At 40.8% G+C, this 25564-nt stretch overlaps 1 protein-coding gene across 2 annotated transcripts in view; it reads left to right on the forward strand.

The window, feature by feature from the left end:
- Positions 1 to 25564, forward strand: part of Cntnap5 (contactin associated protein family member 5) — a 919042-nt gene that overhangs the window by 481293 nt on the left and 412185 nt on the right. For both annotated transcript variants that reach the window (XM_040737777.1, XM_040737776.1), the window contains 2 exons: positions 6313 to 6462; positions 10377 to 10548. In XM_040737777.1, coding sequence (XP_040593711.1) covers positions 6313 to 6462; positions 10377 to 10548 — 322 coding nt within the window. The remainder of the gene's footprint in view (positions 1 to 6312; positions 6463 to 10376; positions 10549 to 25564) is intronic.

The raw sequence follows: 25564 nt of genomic DNA on the forward strand, positions 1-25564 counted from the left end.
ACAATTGGAGGCTCAAGATCTGTATTCAAGAATGGGCTGTGTTCTTTTTTCCTGTGTGTAATTGATGACTTTGTCTAACCTCAGCTTATCCTGACATACCAAGACATTCATACACTAGGCACGAATGACTGCTTTTTCTTCTCCATAGCATCATGAAGACTAGAGAGTTGCTCCATCCAGTAAAGCACATGGATCACCCTTAAAAAGTGGATAAAGCTGGGCATGGTGGCACATGCCATTTTTCTCAGCACTCAAGAGACAGGAACAAGCAGGTCTCTTGTGTTTGAGGACAGCCTGATCTGCAAAGCAAGTTTCAGAACAGTTTGATGGCCAGCCAGCCTAGCTGACTTAGCCTAATGTCATTGAGAGACCTTATCTCAAAACTCAAAGTGGAAGGGCTGGAGATATGGAGGCTCAGCAGTTAAGAGCTACTAACTGCTTGCTAGTAACTATTCTTGCAAAGACCCACTTTCAAATCCCCACACTCACATGGTGACTCACAGAACTCTTCCAGTTCCAGGGAATCTGATGCCCACTTCCCAGGGCACTAGTCATGCATGCAGAGCACAACATAGATGCAGTCAAAATATTCCTGCATATGTGATAAAAAGTAATCAAAAATTAAAGTGGGAAGTGGTTGAGGAAGATACTTGGGAATGACCTCTGTTTTCCAAATGCATGCACACACATGTGCAGGTTCACCCCATACATACACACAGAACACACACACATGACCAAAATATGAAATCAATATCTTAAGTTCAAGTGCTCCAATGCAAGTGTAAGCTAGTAAATCCACTTAACAAATTTTGCTGTGGTTCACCAAAGGGACTCATGTGGAATTGTCATGTAACCCAGAAATGTCACCTCCAATGTGCATATAAAAGAATAGAGAACAAAGAATCATGTTAATGTATATTCTCAAATATGCATAGCATAATTATTCACATTAATTCAAATTGGAAGCAACACAAATATGGTACAAGGTGTGAATAAACACACTATGGAATATCTACACATTGGAATATAATTAAGCCATAAATATGTATTTTTGCTTTCTAAATGGGTTTCCCTTATATGCTTTAAGTAATGAAGTAGAATGTGTTTTATGTTTTATTTGTGACAGCTAGAAAATGGTAAATTCTTACAGGCAGTTGAAACATCAATGGTCAGGATGGGAATAGGGGATGGGAGGAAACTGAAGAATAGTAGATAAATTTACTGGTTTGCAGAATGGGAAAGTACTTTAAAATTGATTGTTTTAGTGGTTTCAGAAATCTGGACATGCCAAACTCTGTTGAGCTGTGAACTCTAAGAAAATAGGATACACAATGTATGAATTATATTTCAATGAAGCTGTTACAAAATGCAAACAAAGCTGACTAGACATAGCGGTATTTGCCTTTGATTAAGGCACTGGCACTTGGGAGGCTGAAGTGGGATGATTATTAGACCCACCCTCGAAAAAAGGAAAAAAAAGGACAAAGAGACAAATAGAGCACACAGAAAAGTTCAGCAGCTGTGGCTGATTTTTGGTAGAGGGAGATCTGGCATGTGTTGGAGACCCCACCCCACACTAGATCACTGGCTCTGATTCTCAGAGTATCATGATGCTGGGTAGAGCCCCTGGCTTGCTGTATCAGTGTCTCTGACAGGAGAACAGCAAATGTCTGTTGTGAACATTAGGAAGTCTCCATGTGCAGTGTGGACTTTCAGAACTGGCAGACTGGCAGTGCATGCTCTTAGCTATTTTATAATCCTTGTCTTGAAAGTTTACCTGCAAGGTTAGAATCAGTCTCTCTCTCTCTCTCTCTCTCTCTCTCTCTCTCTCTCTCTCTCTCTCTCTCTCTCTCTCTCTCTCTCTCTCTCTCTCCCTCTCTCTCTCTGTCTGTCTGTCTCTCCCCCTCCCTCCCTCCCTTCCTCCCTGCCTCCCTCTCCCCTTCCTCCCTCCCTTCCTCTCCAACTTTTTCTTTGTGTCTGTGTTTTCGTTTCTGTGTATTTCTGTCTCTCTCCATTCCCCTCCTCTCTTCTCCTTTGTTTTTCTTCATATAGAATATACTTCAGTCCTTGACCTGGTTCCTAGTGAAACAGAGGAATGGTTATGCTCTCTGTCTGTCTGTATGTTCATGGTATCTTGTCTGTTTCTCTGACTGCACATTCTGTCTGTCTCACTGTCTGCAACCTCGCCCCTTATATATTAATGCCAAACTGAATTCTAAGGCCTGGAAGAAGTAGAATGTATGGGTGAAAGTTCAGAAATTATCTTTTTTTTCAACTGAATTTGTTTCTTGCTTTCTTCATCATTCATAATTTAAAATGTATTCTATTTTATACTTAGAAACTAAAAGTTCCAATTCTTTATAATATAATTAAGTTCGCTTCAGCTTTGTTTTTTGTTTGTTTGTTTGTTTGTTTGTTTGGTTCTTTGTTTGAATGCTGTGGAGATTGAACCTAGGGCCTTTGCATGCTGGTTAACTTGTCTAGAAACTGACCTACATCCCCATCCCCAGGTTCGTTTTTTAAAACATGGTTTTAGAATCATTTGTTCATTTGTATCTCTGGGTGTATATACATGCATATACATGCTGTGATGTACAGGCAGAAGTCAGAGAACAATTAGCAAAAGTCACTTCTCTTCTTCACTTTGTGTGTTCATGATGTTGAAATTACGTCTTTAGGTGAGTGATCTTGCTGGCTCTAATGTGGTTTTCTTAACAATCAAACTTTGGAGACTATCTAGAGATGTTATTTTTAGTTCATGTACAGACTGAAGTAGGAAATAACAGCTGGATGAAAAGGCAGGCACCTTGGGGGGGGCTGCCACTTGACTCCCTTGGAATCTAGTCCATGTTTCCTTTTTCTTTTCCTCCCTTCTTCCTTTTGCTGACCTCTACAGTAAAGAAGTCCTCTATGTGACTGCACAGCCCATTCCCTGGGGATCCTTGCACCTGTCAACATTTCAGATGACACAGAATTCTGGCTTAATTAAAGTCCCATGAAGCTCTGAATCTGTACTTCCAAAACTTCCCCAGGTGATCCCTGTTCTATTAAAATTGCTTTTCTACTATTTCTCTGAAGAGCTGGGCTTTTCCCATGCCTCAGAATGTGGGACCAGGTGACTGCATGGGAAATTGTCTCATCAGAAAGGGAAGCAGAACACTTTCTGCACAGCTCCCATGACCTGAATCCAAACTCAAAGTCCACAGAAAGGGTATGACCAGACTATACAAAGTTGTCTCTGACACTGACACATGTGCACTGTGGCACCTGTGGCACCCATATACACATGTGAATCATACAAACACACCCAACAAATAAATAACACTTTAGAAAACAAGAAAGTCAAGGTCTGGAGATATGGATTCATTGGTGTTTTCTGCAAAAGCAGGAAATTTTGAGTTTAGATTGCCAGCAGCCTCACAAAGAGCTGGGTGCAACATGGCCTGGCTGCAATGTCAGCTCAGATAAGTAGAGGGAGGAAGATATCTGGAGTGCAAGTACTAGAAGTATCACACCACACCACAGCTTAAATGAAAAATTTGTGTCTAAAAAAGAAAAAACAAACAAACAAAACAGCTGATACACATGCACATACACATAAACATTCACACACACACACACACACACACACACACACACACACACATACAACCAGCAGTCAAATACAGAAAGACAGGAGTAATGGAACTGGGAAGGATCAGAGACCCATATTCACATATGACCATGTAAATGAAGGCTCTGGCTCCTACAACTATACCTTAACCATCTCCCAGGTGCTATCCATCTGTGATGAGCCTAGATGGTGGAACTGTGCTTAGAGTGAGCTTCCTTGGCCTTTCTGGATAACCTTTTCCACAGGGCCTGTGCCTAACTAAATGCTTGGTTCCTGGGTACTACCTAGACTCTGTTGGGTAAATCATGCTCCCTCTTCTAGCCCAGTCCATAGTTGGCCTTCAAACAGAACTTCCTGTGCTATGGAGATGTATTTAAATTAGTATGCAAATGAAAGCAAAACAGACCTACAGTTGGCTTGTACCTCTAATGCTCTTGCAAAATTATCAAATGTTCTTCCCTAGGAATCACCTGACACAAGCTTTACCTCATTAGCGTAATCCCCATGGCCAAGACCCAAATCCTAACTTGTCTGTGACAGCCACTTGTGAGAGAAGGTAGGGCCACCAGGTGGAGAAGCCTCTGGGTCTCCCCTCCACGGGGAGCAGATGTTGAGGGAGCTGACTGGCAGCATGGTGGGTCCCTGCCATCTGGGATCCTCTGAGCAGATGGGCACAGCTGCCCTGGTGGGAGCACAGCTGGACTCCAGGCTGAGACTGCCCTGGGCAGCTTCTCTTCATAGAGACTCAGAGCTGCTCACTCTGCCCTGACGACTCAGAGCCAAGTAGGCCTCTTTAGGCCTTCTTCTCAAAGGGTTTCCCAGTGAAGGTTCCAGGGTCCTCTGTGACTTTGTTTTAATAATCAATGTGTTTCATTAGCACTGTTTACAGGAGCTTGGTGGGGAGTTACATGTTCTGGGGTACCTTAATAGTGACTGCACTGCTGATGAAAATGGCCTCTCATTCAGCAACAATTATCTGGGTAGAAATCATTGTGGGTTGAATTGTGATAAGCTCCTCACACTTAGTGATTAGTGGGACAGATCTTTTGTAGGTCTTATGCTGGTAATCATAGCTGCTGTGAATTCAAGAGTGTAAACAGCCATGCTATGCCCAGAGTGACACTAAGTGTCTATTTGCTAGGTTGTTGATATCGTTGTATTCTTCAGTTCTGTGATATGTGGCCCGGGCAGTCAGTATCAATGTTTTCTAAGTGATAGACTGTAGACAAGCAGTAGTCTCCACAGATGGCAAATTTTTGAGAGACAATAGCTGAACCTTCATAGTTAATTCCTAATGCAGCTAGCCGAAAGAGATTTGGGGTAAGGATCAAGACAAGTTGTTTTTAATTAGCAACCTCTTTGCCCTCCAAACGCACAGGGAATTGTCTTCTGATCATGTTTGACCCCTTTAGACTGATACCAAACTGGTATGATCATATTTGCAGAGGAAGAGTCAGAGATCAGTGAAGGCAGCTGACTCAGCAATGTTTTATGATAAACTTAGGAAAAACTGTTGGAGTCCAGAAACACAGTTCAGCCACTAAAGGTGCCCTCTACCAAGCCTGAGCACTTGACTTTGAATCTTGGTTTCCAAGTAGTGGAAGGAGAGATTCAGTTGATGCAAATTGTTCTTTGACTTTCACATGTACACATATGCACTCACACACACACATATACAGTCAACTAAATATATTAAAATTTCTATAGTTAGTGTTCAATTAACCTGGTCCCAGTTGTAGTAGGAAACACTTTCTGCTTTGCAATGGGGCTGGCCTTGTCTGCTTTTATAATATGACATGAAAGTAGAAACACATATATTTGGAGGATGAGACACAGGGAAGGTTAATAGGATATCGAAGAGGATATGCTCAAAGCATATTACTCTCTTAAATGAAACTACCCTCATGTAGTTGTGATGATTAATGGTAAATTACACCTTGATGGAATCTAGACTCACCCAGGAGCATGCCTTCAGGCACACTCAAGATGGATTATAGAAATAAGGGTTTGGTTTAGAATATGTGTGAGGGACTCCCCTAATTATAGTGGTCGACATGGGAAGACCCATCTTGAGTACGCTGGACCATTCCCTCACCTGGGCATCTGATCAGGACTGTGCTCAGGGGAGACAGCAGCATGTACTTGTCCTTCTCTGTTTCCTAATTGTGGGTGTGATGTAACCAGCTATCCCTGCTGCCTTACTTCCCTGCCACTGTGGAAGGTATCCTTAAACTGTGCCACGAAATAAACCCTGTCTCCTTTGAGTTAGTTTTGTCAAGGTATTTTATCACAGCAACAGGAAAGGAAACTAAGGCAATGATCCTGTATAATAAATAATTTATGAGAGCCAGTGTAGCTCAGTGGTAGAGTGCTTACACTGGATACGCTAGGTCCTGGTTTTGATTCTTGGAACCACTGGTTAAAACAAAAACAAAGACCAGTTGTATGGGGATACATTTGCTGGTATCATTTTGAGGGTTTTAAGAGTTTTTTTTCAGTTTTTTCCTCTGTAGTCATTCATAAGCATCCTAATTAATATATAGCACACCTTTATTTGGCACAGACTCCCCACATACTTGTGTTTGTCCCCTTTGTTTCTAAGCCAAAACTATCAGAAATGACTTGAGAAAAGAGACTAAGCCGTAAGGCAGAGGAGAGTAATTACCCTTATGAAGCAGCCCTTCCTGTTTCTTTTGCAGGCAGTGACTTGAATGATGGCCTGTGGCATTCTGTCAGCATCAATGCCAGGAGAAACCGTGTCACTCTCACCCTGGATAATGATGCTGCTTCCCCGGCTCAGGACACCTCCCGGCTGCAAATTTATTCTGGAAATAGTTACTACTTTGGAGGTAAATTCCCTAGCCTTTGAGACTTCAAACAAAAGGACAGGGGAATTGTTCTACTATGTGCTTTGTCAATTAGACAACTCTCCCCAGAACCCTGCATGTGCACATGCATGCACACAAACCCCAAACTGTGAGAAACCTGAGCCTCAGACAACTGTGCAAACTTAAGCTATCTAGGGCAGTGCTGAGGATAGAAGGAACTGGGGCTACAAGAGCTGGCTTACATAACTCATCAAAGGAGAAACTTGTGGCCACGCCAAGCTCCTTGATCACACTGGAAAGGAAAAAGTCAGCTGAAAACTTAGAGAAAAGGATCTGAGCATCAGCAAGTACCTGTACAAGGGAAACTCAAGTGGGAGGCATCATCAGCCTGCTCAGTCATCTAGGTCATTCTACTGCCACTTTACCTGTGAGCCTCGCTGGCCCTCTCCATATCCTAGAGTTCACCCTCACCCATGCATGGGACAGAGAAAAGTGGCTAGGAGCTAGGGTCTTCACGGAGGGGAGGGAAGGGGGAGGGCATTGTTATTTCTGAATGGCTGCTCTTTCTAATATTTACTGAACTCTTGTGACATTCCCAATGTCACAAGCGAAAACAAACTGGGATGGACAAAGTGTAGGGGGCATTTTACTATTTTTATGAATAAACCCATATTGAGTATCTTTTCTATTTTTATTTATTCTCTCATAGAATCCATACCACGCCATGCTGAGTATTTTAAATCTGTCTTTTATTAAAAGAGACAATGCCTATTTCTATAGTCTTGGTCTGTCCTCATGTCTCTCTGAACTCAAGCTTTTCATATAAAGTCCCTGGAATCACATTTCTAGAACACAGAGAGCTCCCAAACCCCATGCCCACACTCCACACACAGTACTACATGCACACACAAACCCCATGCACACTCTCCATACATGCCATCATATGTGCACACAACCCCCATGTAGTCTCTCGACACACAGCACCACATGAACACCCAACCCCAGCCTGCCACCATACATCCCCTTACGCAGTGTAGAGAGAGTGGCTCAAACTGGTTCAGCTCTTGTGGATATGTGCAGGAAATGACCCTGTTCTAGAACTTACAGTTCCTTCCCAGGAGGTGACTGAAGACAAGCATTGAAAAATAGCATTCACTGAAGAGAAAACAAGATGTCTCCCTCAGCAAAGGCACTTGTTCAAACCTGAGAACTTGAATTCTATTCCTAGCACCCATAGTGAGAGAAGAGACTGGGCTCCATAAATCTGTCTCTTGACTTCCATAAATGCGTGGCTATGCATGCTTGTCTACACTCTTTTGCTCACACATAATAATAAAAAATAATAATAGCAATAAAACATAGACTGTAGTTATCTGGAGTCTCCCACATACTAATCATACACTTTACCCTGAGCTATGTCACAAACACTGTAGTCTCTTAGCTCCAAAATCTATAAATCATCCATGTCTTCTCAAGGAAATATATGGAAGGCTTGAGACACAAAAGGGTATTTGCACAGATACAGAATTAATATGTGGGGCCTCCTTAGAAGGAAGCGAAGTGGTACAGGATTATTGAGGTTGGATTTTAGCATGAGGAAGTGTCACTGTCCTTCATCTACAGTCACAATACACCCCCAGCAGTAGGAAATACTTTTAGGTGATAATATTTCCATGTGATAGATAACAAGGCTTCTATTTTTTGAAATAAAATAATCTGTAGGTTGGAGAGATAGTTCAGTGATAAAGTGCTTACTATGTAAGCATAAGGACCTGTGGTTGGATGCCTGGAGCCCCCAGAAAGCCAGACTTTGTAGCTCATGTCTGTAATCCTCAGGCAACTCATGCCAGTGAACCTGGTGTACACAGTGGCAAACAGAAAGCCCATCCTCAGACAAGGTAGAGAGCACCAAGTCCTTTCCTTGTCCTGTGATAGCCATGCACAGGCTGTGGCATTTGCACACCCATACTCATGTACGTTGTTGCTCAAAGGTTAATAAAGCCATAATAATCTGTAGACAGCTAGAGAGACAGTGCCTATATGGCAAAAATTCACATCTGTGTTCACTGCAGCCCCCTAGTGAATCCAATGAATGGAAACAAATGCAGAGCAATGCTCTCAACTCCACGCTGTACATTCTGTATCACAAAACGCATTTTAGCAATGGAGAAAGAATGATGGTCAGGGATTTATTTGCCAGCAAAATGGCTTCGAATAATCATGTTACAATAATCGTCTGAAATACTACAGAGGCAAAATGGCTCTCCTCCCCCAGCAAGAATATGCTAAATTCTGGGTGTGTTTCCATTGGGTTCTAGTCTTAGAATGTGAAGATTTATCTATGATTTGAACAGTGTTTAAACAAACCCTCACACGCAGACTGTAAACTTAAGGAAGGTGAAAAATGAGCTTCAGCAATAATCGTCAACTTCCATAAATTCTCCCTACAGCTTCAATTAGAAGTTGTAGCATCTCTTCATTTTATAGTGTGCCTGTGAGCTGTTAACCAGCTGCTGGGTTTCAGCCCCGCAGTGACTGTCTATTAGAGATGGCTGAAATAATTCCCCGTTATTTATGGCTCATTGCTGTGTTTTCAAGCTCACATTCCCATATGCTCTGAACCTATTAAATCCACTGAGATGGGGTTTGTAAGAGCACACATACTCATCTACCTGCGTGGTCTTCACCCATCTTAATGATGGTAGGTTGTCCTGGCTGCAGGTGATGCTAAACAGGTACAAAGCATTTTTTTATCTCTAAAGAACACTCCTAAAGAGGTGTGATGTTAACCTTTTGCATGTGCTATTACAGCCTATAACTATGTGCACTTAAGCCCGCAGTTGTCTTAACGTCTGGATTGGTTTTGCACAGCATGTGAAAACTCCAGCTTGGCTTCTGAGAGTACCTTTCTTGTGAACTAAGCCTGTTAATGCTCTGCAATTAACCAGACAATTACACTGCTGCCATCCTTAGCAAAGCGTGATTTCCTTAGAAAGAAAGTGTAATTCAGAATGGCATTGTGAATTTAGATGTATGTTTTGAGACAGAACCAACATTTCCAAGCACTGAACAATATGTGAACAATATGTGAAGGATGTCATTCAAAAGAAAGACAAATAGGTTTCCAGCAGCAAAGGAAGTGTGTGTGTGTGTGTGTGTGTGTGTGTGTGTGTGTGTGTGTGTGTGTGTGACTCAGTTGGTAAAATGCTTGCCATGAAGGCATTAGATTCTGAGTTTGTATTCTCAGGACCTATAAGATACTGAGCATGGCATTAAACCCCTTGAATGCCGGTGCTGAGATAAACAGGCTACGGAGGCTTACTGATAATCTTGCCTACCTATGTCAGCAAGCTCCAGGTTGGGTGAAGGAACACTGCCACAAAAAGTAACTTGAAGAATGAAGGTGGGTTCCTGGAGCTCAAAACCAGCCAGCCTAGAGAAATTAGTGAGGACTTGGTTCACAAAGAGACCTTCTCTCAAAGAATAAATTGGAAAGGGGTTAAAAAGAAAAGAAAGAAGAAAAGAAATGAAACGAAAAGAAAAGACATAAATGATATCAACCTCTGGCTTTTACTGGTGCCCACATGAAACATTGTATGTGCAGGTGTACACACACACACACACACACACACACACACACACACACACACCAATAACAACAACAACAACACAACAACACAAACCCACAGTGGGAGATAAGGTAAAATTTATACCAAAGATATTCCCTTTGGCACTTTTTTCCTTAATAGTGACTGAATATACCTATTTTGCATAATTTCTGCCCATCCTCCTGAGCTAGGATATACAACAAAAGTGTGCCCTGCTGTGAATAAAAAAGTGCCCAAATAATTAGACCTCAAGGTCTTCCATCAATAGGTTTCCAAAGCAATGACAGATCATTTCAGTGTTCTTCATCTTTTTTCTCTGTCCCACAGGGTGCCCTGACAATCTCACCGATTCCCAATGCTTAAATCCCATTAAGGCTTTCCAAGGCTGCATGAGGCTCATCTTTATTGATAACCAGCCCAAGGACCTCATTTCAGTTCAGCAAGGTTCCCTGGGGAATTTTAGTGATTTACACATTGATCTGTGTAGCATCAAAGACAGGTAATTATTGTCTTGTCTCCTCTGTTCCCCCATCCCTTCCTGTTCTCACTGTTCTAAATATGAGTTTCTTTAAGCAAAATTCTAATCCAATGACATTAGCCACATTAGACATAATTGAGTCACCTAATGGAAAATATTTCTGAAAGGATTTCAGGCCCAGAGAAAAACGGTTTAAATTAGTTGAGTCTCTCTTCGTGTTGACTTGCAGTAAATGGGATATGCAAATTAAATCAAAATACAAATTTGTGAAAGGATTAAAATTTTATGCATAAACAACATTTGATTACTTTGAAGTTAAGAGTAAAGCAGAAAGGAGGGAGGAATTACTTCTCCCCTAAACCATTTCATTCTTTGCCTGCTGTTCATAACCTTCCTATAATGACACAAAGCTTCAAGAAATCTACTGCTATGGGTTTGGCTGTGCTCAACATGGATGCTGTCAGTTGACAATGGCTGGTCCTAGCTGTTATCAACCCTGCTCAAAGAGACCAGACAGTAGGCTAATGAGAATCAGTTCTTTTATTCTGCAACCCAGAGATCTAACATGACACTCAGTTTCCAGTTGTATCTCTCCTGGGATTTGACTCCTGTTCTGTTGGAATTTTTTAGATTTAAAGTCAGGAAAACAAAGATAATGTATAGTGAACTTCAGCAGGATTTTGCCATATTTCTTCTGTGACACCTACCTGCTTCATTCTTCTAGTTCTGTTTCCCCCTCTTGAAATATCAATGAGGCAGTGGGTAAATAAGATTTGTTAAATGTTTACAAATGGGTTGGTGTTAAACATCCATGGCTACATTAATTAGCTATTGCTATGAACTCAAATATACATGTAAAACAGGTGGTACCAGTAAGGACACATGATACCAGTAAGTTGGTACCACTGTGAGAATAAGGACTGAGACTGAAGAAGTTTAAGTCGGTGATTGACTGTATCTTAAAGGATAAAGTAAAATCATGCTTGGCAAAGGTAAGTGTAGACAGAAGCTAGTAGGAGAGAGTGCCACAGAACTGTGTGGAAGCAAAACATAGTTCGCAAGAGTTATCAACTCAAAATGATTTGGGTTGCATTTTATAACTAACACATATGATAATTTTCTTGACAACATTTATTTCCTGAGTAGAAAGTAACTAGTGGTTTGTCTTGCAGTGTGTCATACTTTAGGTTCAATTGCTATAGTTCAGCTCCTAGGTCATGCAGAGAAGGTGCATTCCACACAGATGGGGGTGTGGACCTGGAATCATCACAATGAGGGCCTTTTTTGCATGCGGAATTCTCCGTGTGAGTTTTAAGAAGGAACACTATCAGACTTGGTGGCTAGAAACAAGAGTTGGGGAAAATGTAGGGCAGAGTTAAGGGAGTTCAGGAAGTGAGTATCCCAGTCCAGGGGAGAAATGATAAAAAGCATCAGGTACCTTTACTTTGTAACATGGGAAATCAGCCATACAGAACATGGTCTCTACTAATGCTGGAAATGACTGCTCTAATTACATGGAACATAATACACATTTCTGAAAATAAATACCATTTCCCATGGAATCACCTACATACCACACTGACATCTTTTTTTTTTCTCTTTTCCACACTGACTTCTTGATCTTAATGCCTTTTTTCCACAATTTGACCAGATGTGAAAGTGGGTAATAAAATGTGTGCTTCATTAAAATGTGCTAATTTAGAAATCTCCAAATCAAAGCTATTACAGGGAATGACTACCACCCCAAGTCTATATTCCTGGCAAGGGAGAAGCTTCCAAACCCATCAGCTGGTGTAGTATTTAATGTACTGCAAATCAATACAGGGACATTTGTCAATTGAGGTCTCTTTGATACCTTAATATAAAATCAAGGAAGCTCTCATTATTTTTGATTACATGAAAGTCATTGCCATCTACCCTGCATCATTACTTTTGTGTAATTGTAATCTTGAGTAATTATATTACATACAATTGTGTTTTGGTTAATTGTATAATGAGGATTGGGGTTCATTTAGTGGGTAAATGGTATGTTCCTGTTGATTTGCAGTCACTTTCCCTAACAAAATGGAAAATTGGCCAAAGCTTTGTTTGGTCTCTTACTGATCTAATTTACACTTGTTTGACATCTGTGATTGGTGTGTGAGGATCAGGGGATTGTTACAAAGGCAGGTGTTTCCTGACTTTTGTGTTTTCTTTTCTTTTTTTGTAGTAAAGTAAAATGTCATAATAAAAGTGCATAGATTTGTAAACTAGGAGTAACAATAGACATGTAAAATAAAGAGGCCAGAGACTAGAGGTCAGAATTCAGGCAAGGAGAGAAAAACCTCACTGCTTGGGGAAGCAAACATAGGAGGTTTCTGGACCTCACTAGCCAGCTGAAGTGGTGTGAGTCCCTCAGGAAAAACTTCTCTACTTTTATACTTTTCATTTACCAACCAGTGTGAGCTTGTTAACTAGCTTGTACCACCTTCTTGCTACTGATGGTAGGGGTGGGAATGACTCTGACTTCTGTGGGCTTTTCTTCCTTCACAGTGTGATGGGGCATACTCACACATCTGGGATTTTATTTCCTTGTTCTCCATTGTGCCTCTTACAAATTTAAATGTCTTATGTTGGTCATTTTTCCAGAAGTCAAATTTGGGAAGGCTATGTCAGTCTTCAAGAGAAAAGGAACACATTTTTTTTTAGTGTTTCGTGGATCCTCTGTGGATTCTTACAAGCCCTTTGCAATGTGCTTGCACACTGGTAGGTTGTGCTTCTTTGGAGGTGTTTGGTTAGAAAAACCAACAACAGAAACATTCAACATAATTACTGTGAGTTCCGGTTCAAGAAAGGATCCTGCCTTGGAATAATAGTAGAGGAGGACACAGGACACCTTCCTCCTGCCTCTACGTTTTGCACAGGCATGCATATGTGCACATACATGCACATTTAACACACACACAGCAATGTTGGTAAACCTTTATTAAGACTGACAGACACTGGTTTTTATTCAGCTTTCCAGAATGCCAGGAAAATTTTGGATGTCACAAGTCCCATTCCCTGTGAACTGCCCTCATACAGCAATAATATTAGGGAAGATTCTGGGTAACATCCAGTCCTGGCCCCAAACATATAGGAATGCACATCACATGGAGGGTGCAAAATCAATTATGAAAGCAAGAGGTATTGCCCTGGTCTCTGCTATTAAATCCGAAGCATTTCTAGTCCCTGTAAAAATGCAAACCATTTGCTTTTTCCACTGGGTGGACCACACACAAAACAGTATATTCAGTTTCCTGCAGCCAAATATGTTATAAAACAGTTTCCCCTCCGTATCTGGTTCTTTTTCTCCTAGCACATTTCCTACTAAGAAAAGCATGTGTCTCACTCTCTGGTCAAGATTCTTAGCTTCTCAGCTTGAGCATGAGGAGCCACAAACACAGGATGAGAAAACATTATGTTGGATAACCTCCACAAACAGATTCTTGATACATCCCACCCCCATGTGTGGGTGGGTGTTTAAAAACCGTGGGTAATATAAAAAGATTGCTTTGCTGTGTAATAAATATGTTGAGCTTTTATCTAAAATGGAAAGCCTTTATATCAGGTGCCAGGAAAGCCATGGTAAGGGCAATGCCCACGCAATCTAAACTCTTCTCTCTAAGTGAGAAATGCTACAGTATGGTATTCTCCCTTCATGCATGAAATGGGGACAAAATGAGAAGAGGCTCATCTCTGTGTTCTTTTTAAATACACTTTTGCCCTGTTTCATGGAAGAAAACGAAAGGTTGTATTTTATGCAGTGATTCCTGGGTAAGCATTTTTTTAAAATATTGCTTTCTTTGACTCTCTCCACAGTCCTATAAAGCTCAAGTGACTCTTGAAGTACAACCAATGCACAATATCACATTGCACAATGCAATGTGTCAGAGAGGAAATTTCTAGGGCTAGGAGATTGTTCTTCAATCAGAACCCTTGTTGCTCTGGGAGAGGACCAGGTTTGATTCTCAGCACCCATGTTGGTGGTTTATAACCACTTTTACCTCTAGCTCCAAGAGATCTGACTTCCTCTTCTGGACTCCATGGGGGCCTGCTCTCCCAAGCACAGTCCTGCACAAATACATACATATAGTTAAAAAACAAAATAAAATTTGAAGTAGTTAGTTAGGGACATGACTACAATTTTAAGAACTTCTGTTAATTCTTAGGGACACTCATGGTTGACATCTGTAGGTTTGTGACTAATGCCCAGGAAAGTTCACCAACAACTGCTTGTTCAAGGTTGCATGTTTAGTTGTCATGGGAGCCAAATTCAACCCCAGTGTTTGCCAGTTCCAGAGTTCAAAGGAAGTGTGTATGGCCACTTGCTAGAATCCCAAAGAAGAGAACAGGCTTGGGTGTCCAGAGCAAGTAAACAAAGGTGCCACCAAGTAAGGAGGAACCTGAGGAGCGGCCTGGTTTTAGGGAAGTCAAGGACCATAGCCCAGGCACTTGTTGTGAATGGCATACTGTGGGATTGAGAGTACAGGAGGTGTTGGACATCTGTTTGCATAGTCAGAAGGCTGCTCCTGTAAACAGCAATGCCTAGCAATGAATGGAATTCAAGATCAGAGGAACTTGCCTGAACAACAAAAAAGTCTGCAATCTGATTCAAATTAATAGTTTCTTTTTAAATAATACTTGCTATGAGCTAGAACAAATGCGTACTTGTGTGCGTGCCTGTGTGTGTGTGTGTATGTGTGTGTGTGAGTATGTGTGTGTGTAACCATAACAGTAGGAATCATCCTTAGTTATATTTTGTAACAACGCGTTTGAGACACAGAGATGCTAAGTAACCTACCCAGGGCCTTAGAGTCATCATGTAGTGAAAACAGGCTAGGTATCAACAAATCTGCTTGGAGATAATTGGGCTGTTTCTCCATGGTGCTCCCTCTAACATGCTGAGACCAGGATACCCAAACACTTTGGAGAAATGTGTAGCAGAAAGTGATGAGATTCCAGGGTGGGTCAGAAATCAAACAGAGTAGGAGCTGGAAAGACCATTCTGTTGGCAATGTGCTTGCAGCCAAATCATGAGGACATGGGTTTCGAATCCTGAACCCACGTAAGTCAGTCTGAATGGTACAATTACATGCCCAGCATGGGGAGGCCAAGACAGGATGATCCCTGTGGTTTCTGGCCAGATAGTCTCCCTAAATCAACAGGTTGCAAATGAATAGGGAAACTGGCCTCAAAATAAAAGTGATGTGGAGAGTGATTGATCTCTGTTCTCCACATGCACCACACACATGTGCACATGCATCTTCTGCCGCGTGTGCATGCTTGCACAAGAACAGAAGTTACTGTTCATGCTCCTTGTCACAGCCTTATGAAGAACACCCTCAGACCCAGGACATACCGAGATCTAAGGTTTCCAGTAGAAATCTTTAACTTTATGGACTTCTTGGAATGTTTATAGAAGGGAGGAACTTTATAATTAGCTTGGAAGGACTGTTGCATGTAGGTAGATTCTCAGCTACTTCATATGGGCAGTCCATCTAGAACTCAGAGAAAACATACTGAATCTGCCTCTGTTCTTTAAAAGGGTGTTCTTAAACCCTCACCTCACACCTCTTTACACATGAATGGACAAGTGGGCTTCTAAGGAACAGGAACCTGGATTTTATTACTGTGAGTTTCCTTGAAGGAAGGCATCTGTGTTCCCTTATCAGCCTGATCACTCTTGTCAGTTGTTTTAACAAGCAATGTTGATTGATCTATTTGTTGATAAAGTATCACATTCCTCTTGAGTAAAGGAAGGTCACTGTTGTGGCTTGTATGTGAAATTTCCTCCACAGGCATATGCATTAGAACATTTGGTGTGCTATTTTGGAAGGTTGGTTGAGGGAGCCTTATTGGAGGAAGAGGATCACTGGGCTAGGCCTTGATGCTTGACATCAGGATCTACTTCCTGTTGCCTTCAGCTTCCTATGGAGACAGTATGAACAGTCACTTCCTGCTCCTGTCACAAACTTTCTCTGCCACTGTGAATTGTATCTCCTTGAATTGTAAACCAGCAACAACTCTTCCTCTCTTAATTTCCCTCTGTCATAGCAATGAAGAAAGAAACTAAGGTGGACACTGGGTGCTTTTATTCATAGAAAATACAAACAGTCAACCACACTGAGGGTGACACTTCATGCTTTCCCATAAAAAGTTTCCCTCAGAGACTGACAATGTGAGACACCAGTGCTTAAAACAAAGACATAACAGTGGCCCGTATATTATCACGAGAGTTTGTTCTAAGGCCTGTTGTTTGGCAGGAGAGATGCAGAGTGGATGTTCTCAGAGCACCGAGAAAGCTGCTGTCCAGAGCTGCCTGCACTGCCTTCCAGAGAAATACTAAGAAAGGCACTTTCTGAAACACAGAAGCTAAGGAAGCTTTTGCTATAGATGGAAACATGAAAAAAGATGACTTTACATTCTCAAGTAATTTCTATGAGGAAGAAACATTTCTAAATTAATAATTAGAAGACAAAAGAGTTCTCTGTATTGATCTCTTCCCAAGATCAATACCTCAATAAGCCTTCATCTGACACCCTGATAAGGGCTCCCCATCTGTTTATCATATTAAAGAGGCTTCCTGCTACACAACCAATGTAACATCCAGTTTCTTCCTTATCTCCCTTGATATACACTCTTTGGACCTGAGAGGGAAAGTGCTGGTCCCAAAGGAAGCACTGATTGCCATTGTCAGTATCATTAACAGTTATAATTAGAAGGAAAAGAAGCTTAATAATTTGAGTTGGTGAGGAAATTGGATTTGGCCTCTTAAAAATGTGTCTACCTATTGCTGCTATGAAAAATAAATTTATAAATTAAGCATTTCTGTTTTGAATTAAGATCTGCAAGAGAAGTTGATAGAACATGAGCAATACCTTGTTCATTTATCTGTGGCAGGGACTCTTTAAAATGTTTAGATGACTGATTAATGAACTAAATTTGAGACATAGTCTTCTATAGACCAGGCTGGTTTCAAACCCTCTCTGCAGCCAAGGATGAACTTCTATTACTCATCCTTCGAATGCCACCTCCCAGGTGTGCCATGCCTAACCTGAGCAAAGCCAGATCAAAGCCAGGACTTTATGAACTCTAGCCAAGCACTCTACCAACTGAGTCTCTTCCCCAATCCTTATAATGATATAGGCTTCTGAATGCCTGGCTAGATGCATCTGCTCAGATATCATTGTTGCTTAAGTGTCATCACCATCATTTTAAATTTTCAAATGCCTAAAGCAAGTACTGTCTGTCTACTTGTGAGAAAGGGAAACACGCTACCTTACCTTACAATGGAATCAAACTCTAGTTATTGAGGTGGTAGATAAGGCCTCTGTTATTTACATTTTGACTCAACTTTGCACACATCCAGTCATTTCACCCTTTTCTAGACAGGTGTCAGTGTTCAGAGGGATAATACATGCATCTTATACATAGAAGGTGTTCAAAACAAATGCAGATACCATTATTCTTTCATGTCTCTTGGAGTTTGGACAAGGATTGATTGAGAGCAAGAGATAGAAAGTTCTTCAGGTTCAAAGGAAGGGAGACAGCAATGGGATGGGATCCATGGCCAGCAGTATTCCAGGTTTAGAACCCTGACAGGTGCAGCAAAGATGGTTCTTCCTTGAATAATTTAACCACAAACATAACCTAGTGTATCTTCTGGACAAGCAATTAGTGTTTTTGTTTGAGTATGGGAAATAAGTTTCAAATTTTCCCTAGAGGTTTAACCTTCACTTTAAAAATATAGTTTACACGGCTCCTGCAAAGGTTTCTATTCTAGTGCTAAAAAATTCCATAGACTAGGTGGAAGACACTTCAACATGGATAAATATGAAGGAACAACTAATCAAAAGCAGATAGTTGCTTGAGAGAAAGGAGATCAAATCAGAGCAATTGGGTCTCCCAGCACTGCAGGATTAAACTCTTGGAATGTCTACCATATCCAAAACACCACTGGCTGCATAGTTAAAGTAAGTAAGAAGGAAAGAAAGAAAGGAAGAAAGAAAGAAAGAAACCAGAAGCACCCTTCTACCTGCTTTTTCACATTTTAAAATAGAGCTTATGATTGAAATATTCAAGTAGGGGCACTATCCTTCATTTGACTAAAAAAAAAAATCATCCCAGAAATGGCTCTTAGACAACGTTAGATTCATAAAAGATTTGACAACAAATGGGGAAAATGTCACATTTGAAAGCATGAAGATTTGAGTTCAGTAATCACATTCATGTAAAGGCTGGATATGTTAAATAGTAGAGTTTTACCACGGGAGTTAGAGATAGGTGAATCATTGGGACGAGCATAATAGGCATGTTGCAATCTAAACACTTAAAACCAAAGTAAGGAAGATAACACCTAAAGAATGACATTTGAGATTTTCTTCTGGTCTTCACATGTACTCAAACACACATTCATTATGCATGCATATGCACATGTGTACACATGCACTCTCTATCTCCTTCTTTCTCTCCTCTGTCTCTCTCTCTTTCTCTCTCCCACACACACACACATACACAAACTCACACACATTTTTGCCCCTAGTGTTCACATACAAAAAGAATCCCAGATCCTAATTAGCCTTGAACATGATGTATTCACTCACAATGTGGTATCCTCCATTGAGTCCTGGCTCATCTGGATCCCATTTGCTAAGAGATAGATTATATTCTGTCATTAATATTCTGTGGTCTTGTCGAATCTTTCATTCCAACCTATTTGTATTCCAGTTTAGTTTTCTTATCCTACAATAGAGGGGTAGACAAGGAAGAACATCTTTGATACTAGAGAGTGTATGCCCTGACTTCTGCCATGCTCTGACTTGTTGGTACCCTTGGTTATATGAGTTCATATTTGACTAAAATGTAACATTCATTCACTCAAGTGTAGTATTTGGTAGATCTCCGTGGCCAGGTTCCTTGGTGATAGTTGGCACTGCAGTTGAGTACTGAACAGTCAATGATCTCTGTCTTCAAATCATTTAAGATGTTACAGAATACAAATTGTTATTATTTATTCCTCTCCTTCTCCTCCTCCTTCTCATCCTTCCCCTCCTCCTTCTTTTTGTTTTCCTCCTTTTTTTTTGAGACAGGATCTCAGTATATAGTCCATGTGGCTCCAAATGACCCTGTAACGACAAGTGACACACTTACTAAAAGTAAAACTAAGTATTTATTGTAGAAATTACTCACAAGATACCAAACAAGTAACCCAGATGAGCCAAGTAGTTTTCCACTGCCGAACCGGAAGCTGAACTCCGGGAAAAGAGACCAAGACTTCCTATGTGCTGTCTTTTATGCCTTCCCCCTTAATGCCCCCTAGCCATGCCCAAAAGTGGGCCTGGCTAGTGACGTAGTTCACCGCCTACGTACGTATATATCTTTACGTCCGTCTGTAAAAGTCTTTAGTCATGCCTAAAGTGGGTGTGGTTAGCAGTGTGGTAAACCGCCCTTTTATTACCTCATCTGTATGCGCCTCTAGTAAGTCACGTGGTTAATGGCGGCATACAGGCTTTCTCCTACAATTCCCCTTTTAGTCTAAAAAGGACAAGTAACTTGTGTCAATGAACAAAATGTATCAAACATCTATTCTATCTAAACCTAAATTTATGTGAAAGAAACACCCAAATCTGAACACCTCCTTCCAATCCCAACTCTAAAATAATTGAAAACTAACACTAACAGGTGTAAACTATCTTATAATATCAATAGTAGGGAGAGGGGGCGTGGAATTCTCAAAACTACTTCCTGCTGAGATGGGATGATGATAATCTCATGGGGACCTGTGAGAAGAAAAATGTCAGTATAACAAAATCTCAGTAGATCAGACAGTCTCTGTATGGCAGGAAATGCTTGATTGAAGTTCCTGATTGGGGTTCTAGTGTTGATTGAAGCTCTCATCTGAAGCTCTGGCCAGATTGTAGAAGATGTGCTATTTCTGTTTCTTGGTCCGGAGTTGTGTAGAGTGATGTAGTTTCAAGCCAGTTTCAGGATAGTGCTTGACAGGTGGAGTCAATGATGTGGGGCAGTTCAGATGCCTCCAGTCGAATCAGGTGAAGTCAAGGAAGTGGATCCTCATTCTCTTTCTGAAGCAGTTGAAGATTGCTGTCAGGAAATCCCTTGTTCTCTGGAAAACTCAAACATTAATGTTAACAAAGAAATATTTTAACTTTTATATGTATGCATCCTGGAAGAGGTGACAATAGGGAAGATGGTAAACCTGAAGGAAATTAGACTTTTCAGAAAAAGAAATCTACAGATAACAGTCCCTAATTTTATTTTCTTCTGTCTTATATCAATGGTTCTTTAATATAATACAGAAATTCTGAATTGTATTTAAATAATATGCTTGAGTTTAGAGTAGGAGAGCCAATCCAACTCCAAAGCCAGCTTCAGTTAAATGAATGGGGACTGAGGTATGTGAAGAAATAAAGATAAAAGGGTACTATGAAAAAAAACAATATAGAGAGATTTAGACTTTGATACCACACAGTGAGTTATTGTTTGTTTGATGGTCCTCAGGGTAGCTATTCATTCTTCTTCCAGAATCCATATGTCCAGTATTCTTTGCTGAGTTTACCTGTGAAGACAAAAAACAAAAAACTTCTCTTTCCTTTTAGGAGGTCACTTTACCCATGGCAGAATATGAATTCATAGATGAGCTGTTATCTTCCTCCTCCTGAGATGTCTTCTGTTCTGACCGAATTTTAATTAATTTTGATGGCATGTCTGCCAATGAATTTCTAGATGAAGGTTAACTGAGGTGGGAAGACTCACTCTGAATATGAGTGGCACCCTCCCAAGGGATGGGGTCAGGAACTGAAGGAAAAGAGGTTAGTGATTGGGACACAAACATTCATCCCTAGCTGCTTGCTGACTTCATGTCACCTGCTGTCTCATATACCTGCTTCCATCATGGTGGACTATACCCTCAATCAGTGAGCCAAAGGAACCCTTCCACCCTTAAGCGGTTTATCGTAGGGATTTGGTCACCTCACTGAGACAAAAAAAGCCTAATGTGTTTTCTCAAATCCAGAGTATATATAGAACTCTCATGTCTGCTGTTGTGCCTCCCACTTCCTTTTCTGCCTCCTCCCCAAACCCTTCTCTGGCCACCGTGGTTAAAGGACTTGCCTTCTTGTAATTAGTTCCACCTACATTCCTCCAAAAATGAAAGGTAAGACTGCCTATGTAGTCAAAGTCAACACCAGAGTGGAGGTGGGGTATTTTGGCAAGCCATTTCGTAAGATATCCCTATCTGAAAATGACAGTAGGAGTAAACATTGTAAAGGTCACTCCAATTAGCAGGCTTACTCATGCTAAACTGAAATTCTGGAGTTTGTGTATGAAGACTTGAATACTGGTGGAGGGACGATGAGAGCTGGTTGGCAGCCGTGTGAACAAGTAGTGAAGCGAGGGTACAAATTACTGTTGTTTTCAGTGATGTTAAATAATTGCCCAACAACTACAGCGTCTCAGAACCACAGGGAGTCAAATATTAGGAAAGAGCAGCCCATTCTCAGATCTCTAGCCAGCATCCCTGCTGTATTCCCCTCTAATACACACTGAACACGATTAAATCATGACACTTCAGAAGAGACACCAAGTATAAGATGCTACCATGAATGGAGATGGAAAGGAGCTCCATCAGAAAAATGCTTTCCAGTGCAAGCATGAGTCCTGATTTTCAGACCCAGGAATCATCTGAAAATGCCAAGTGTGGTGGCATATGTGAGATCTCAGCTCAGGGGAGCTAGAGACTGATGGATCCCAGAGGTGGTTCAACATGCAGCCTAGCTAAATTGCTGAGTTCTCTGGAAAACTGAGAGACTGTCTTAAAACAATAAAACAGACAGTATCCCAAGGAATGACACAAGATTGTACTCCAGCTTCCACACATATATATGTACAGTCATGCATACACACATGTACATGCAAACACATGCATACAAAATTGTGCCTGCATTTCTCCAAGCATAGTGAATTAATAGTATGGAATTTGTAGACAGTGTTGTATTAAATTATGGGGAGATGCTTTAGATATATATGGAAGCAAAAATCATGTTCCCACTTTCTTAAATGTGCATTTGTTACTTTAATACAAATAGAGCTGGTTTTGATTATGTGGTTTGGAGTCTATGCAGCATGCACCCATATGTGAGTGGATGCAAAGGTACACGTGTGCCCTGACGAGCATCTTCTCACACATTTTGTCTTCCCCAGTCACTTTCCACCTTGGTTCTTTTTCTTTATCTTTCTTTTTTATTTTTTTATTTTTTTAATTTTTTTATTTTTTTGACTCAGAGTCTTTCCCCGAACACTTACTTTACCAACTTGGCTACTGGAGAGGGATTGCCTAGCTATTCCCAGTACTGCCAGAAAGAAATAAAACTGCACCCACACCCTACTTGCCTGAGAGCCCAAAACCCCAATAATACACATTGCTCTTTCCTTGTTTGGTTAGATTTCCTTTACTGTAATCAGTACTTGCATTTTGCTTTCTGGAAGAGAGTTCTTGATGTCAAATGATACATTCTGCTGATAGCAGTGCTCTGCAATGCATTATAACTTAACAGTTCAGACTGTAACAGTATTTGCTCTCAGTGGTTGAGGATGAACTACATAAGAAGCTTCCACAATTGAACAGTAACCTTTGGGTGTTGGCTAAAGTATTTACTCAAGATGAAAAGTGAACTTGAAAAATATCCAACTAAAACACATCCAATTGGGGGAAGGATGAGAAGCAGTTGGTAGAGATTTGCACATGTAGTAAGGAAAGCACACACATTACTGAGGTTTTCAATGCTAGTAAATAATTCCCCAACATCAGCAGACTGTCAGTACCACAGGAAGAGAAGCTTAAAGAGAATGGCACATTTTCACAGCTCGATCCAGACTCTGTGATGCACTTTCCTGAAATACTCACTCAACACAATTGAATAATGACATGCCATCTAAGAGTTAGAAATTCAGCCCTTCACCTCGTTCTCATCATGAAATTTTCCCACATGGTTAGTGCCAGATATTGCTCTATTTGAAAAGCAAGAACGCTTCATAAAAGCACCACTGGAGCCAGCTGTCATTATTCACGTGGTGTTAAGTGCTCCTTCTGTAACCACTAGATAGCAAGAGTATTTTTGTTTAGCAGGGTGATCATAAAATTAGACAAGCAAGCCACAGCAATGTAATCTATAAATAATATGGTGGAAGGAAGCACGCTAGCACGATATCCTTATTGCAGTCTTGTACTTTAAGAAAAAAATGGGGCAGGTCTGCCATGGAGAAGGAGTATATAGAGAAGGCAGCCCAAGACATAGAGGAAACAGAGAAGCCACCTATGAGGACTGTTAAGGATATGAGCATTCTCCCAGTTGAGAGACATGAGTAGCATGCCCGAAGAAGCCACGCAACTCCTGAAGGCCAGGTTGGCAGCTGTGACATTGGTTTTGTTTGCCTGGTAGGAAGGCAAAAAGCATTGTCACTGAAGCATACTAACAGGTTTGTGTACTGGTCAGCTCTTGTCTGAAAGGGAACCTACTGAAGAATAAGGATTTCTCATGAGCCCAGAAAGCAAGAACATAATCACACACAATGTTGACTTTTACTTTTTCCTCATTTTTATCAAAAGTGAATGTCAGGGTGTCAAACAGAACTGTTGTTTATTTATTTTTTGGTTATGGCAGACTCTACCATCTTCTGATCCTCAAAAATGCTTCTAACTTCTCTCCAATGCTATCTAGCACCCTCCCTCTGTGTGTGTGTGTGTGTGTGTGTGTTTGCAGATATACATGCATGTATATTGTGTGTATGTGTAGGCCCAATGTCAAGGAAAAGTTTCTTCCTCAGTTGTTTTCCTTCTTCCTTTGTGACAGGGCCTCTTACTAAGATCATTTATAGTCTTCTGATTTGGCTATAGTGTCTGCCTAACAAACTCCAGAGATACCTCTTTCTCTCCTTCAGTGCTAAGATTACAGATGCATGCCACCATGTCACACATTTACATGAGTCCTGGGGATTCAAGCCCAACTTCTCATGGTGGCATAGGAAACACATAACTGAAAAATTCATATCCCTAGTCCCTAAAATGTCATTTAAGAAGATAAAAAATAATGATGAAAGATTATAAGAGAATTCCACTTTGAAGTTTGTCCTTATCTTGTTTCTATATTAGAATCTAAGTAGGGTCACTTAAATATAGCAAAATAAAATAGGTTCCATGGCAGAGCCTATTCTCTACTAATTATCTGGCTCAAACCTTTGGAGCAGTAGTTTGGAGCATAAACATAAACTCTTCTCATTTTACAAGGGAGTGGGCTGACACTGACAGGTGTTAAATGGCTTTCCCAAGTTATATAGAGAGCAACAATTTTCATTACAAATTTAACAGCCTCTTGAGAACCTTTGAAATTTTCAAAATAATCTTTCCCCTTGAAAGTTAAGCAATACACTGAATCTGTCTTTGTGAATCACCTGAAAGATACAGGATAGCATCTATACAAAGCTCCACTGTGCCTGGAACAATGATGATGTTGCCAAGGGAAGGATGTGTCACATTAAAAGGCTGATAAGCTGAAACATGAATAAGGAAAAGCGGATGTCTGGAGGTAATTGGACATGAGGATCTAAACAAAGAACTTGCTCATAATGAATGTTGTAAATAATGGCAGCCATTCTCAAGTAAAAATATCAAACAAGAAATAGTAGGAAAGGATCTGTTGTACAGCTCTGTGTTCCTTACTGCTGGTGACAAAGTGGATCAGAATGTCTCTCGTGCTTTCAATGGGAAATGTCCCCCACAGGTTCATTTATTTGAACACTGTGTCCCCACCTGATTGGGAAGGTTGTGTGATGTTTAGGAGGTAATGACTAGATGGAAGATGTGGATCACTGGGGGTGGCCCTTGGTGTTTGATAGCCAAACTCACTTCCTGTTCACTTTCTGTTTCCTATGGTTGCAATGTAACCAGCTGGTGTCCTGTTTCTGTTGTCAGGTACTCCCTTCCTGCAGTCATGTCTTCCCT

This window comes from Mesocricetus auratus, unplaced genomic scaffold (genome assembly GCF_017639785.1).
Source record: "Mesocricetus auratus isolate SY011 unplaced genomic scaffold, BCM_Maur_2.0 Super-Scaffold_100676, whole genome shotgun sequence".
NCBI lineage: Eukaryota > Metazoa > Chordata > Mammalia > Rodentia > Cricetidae > Mesocricetus > Mesocricetus auratus.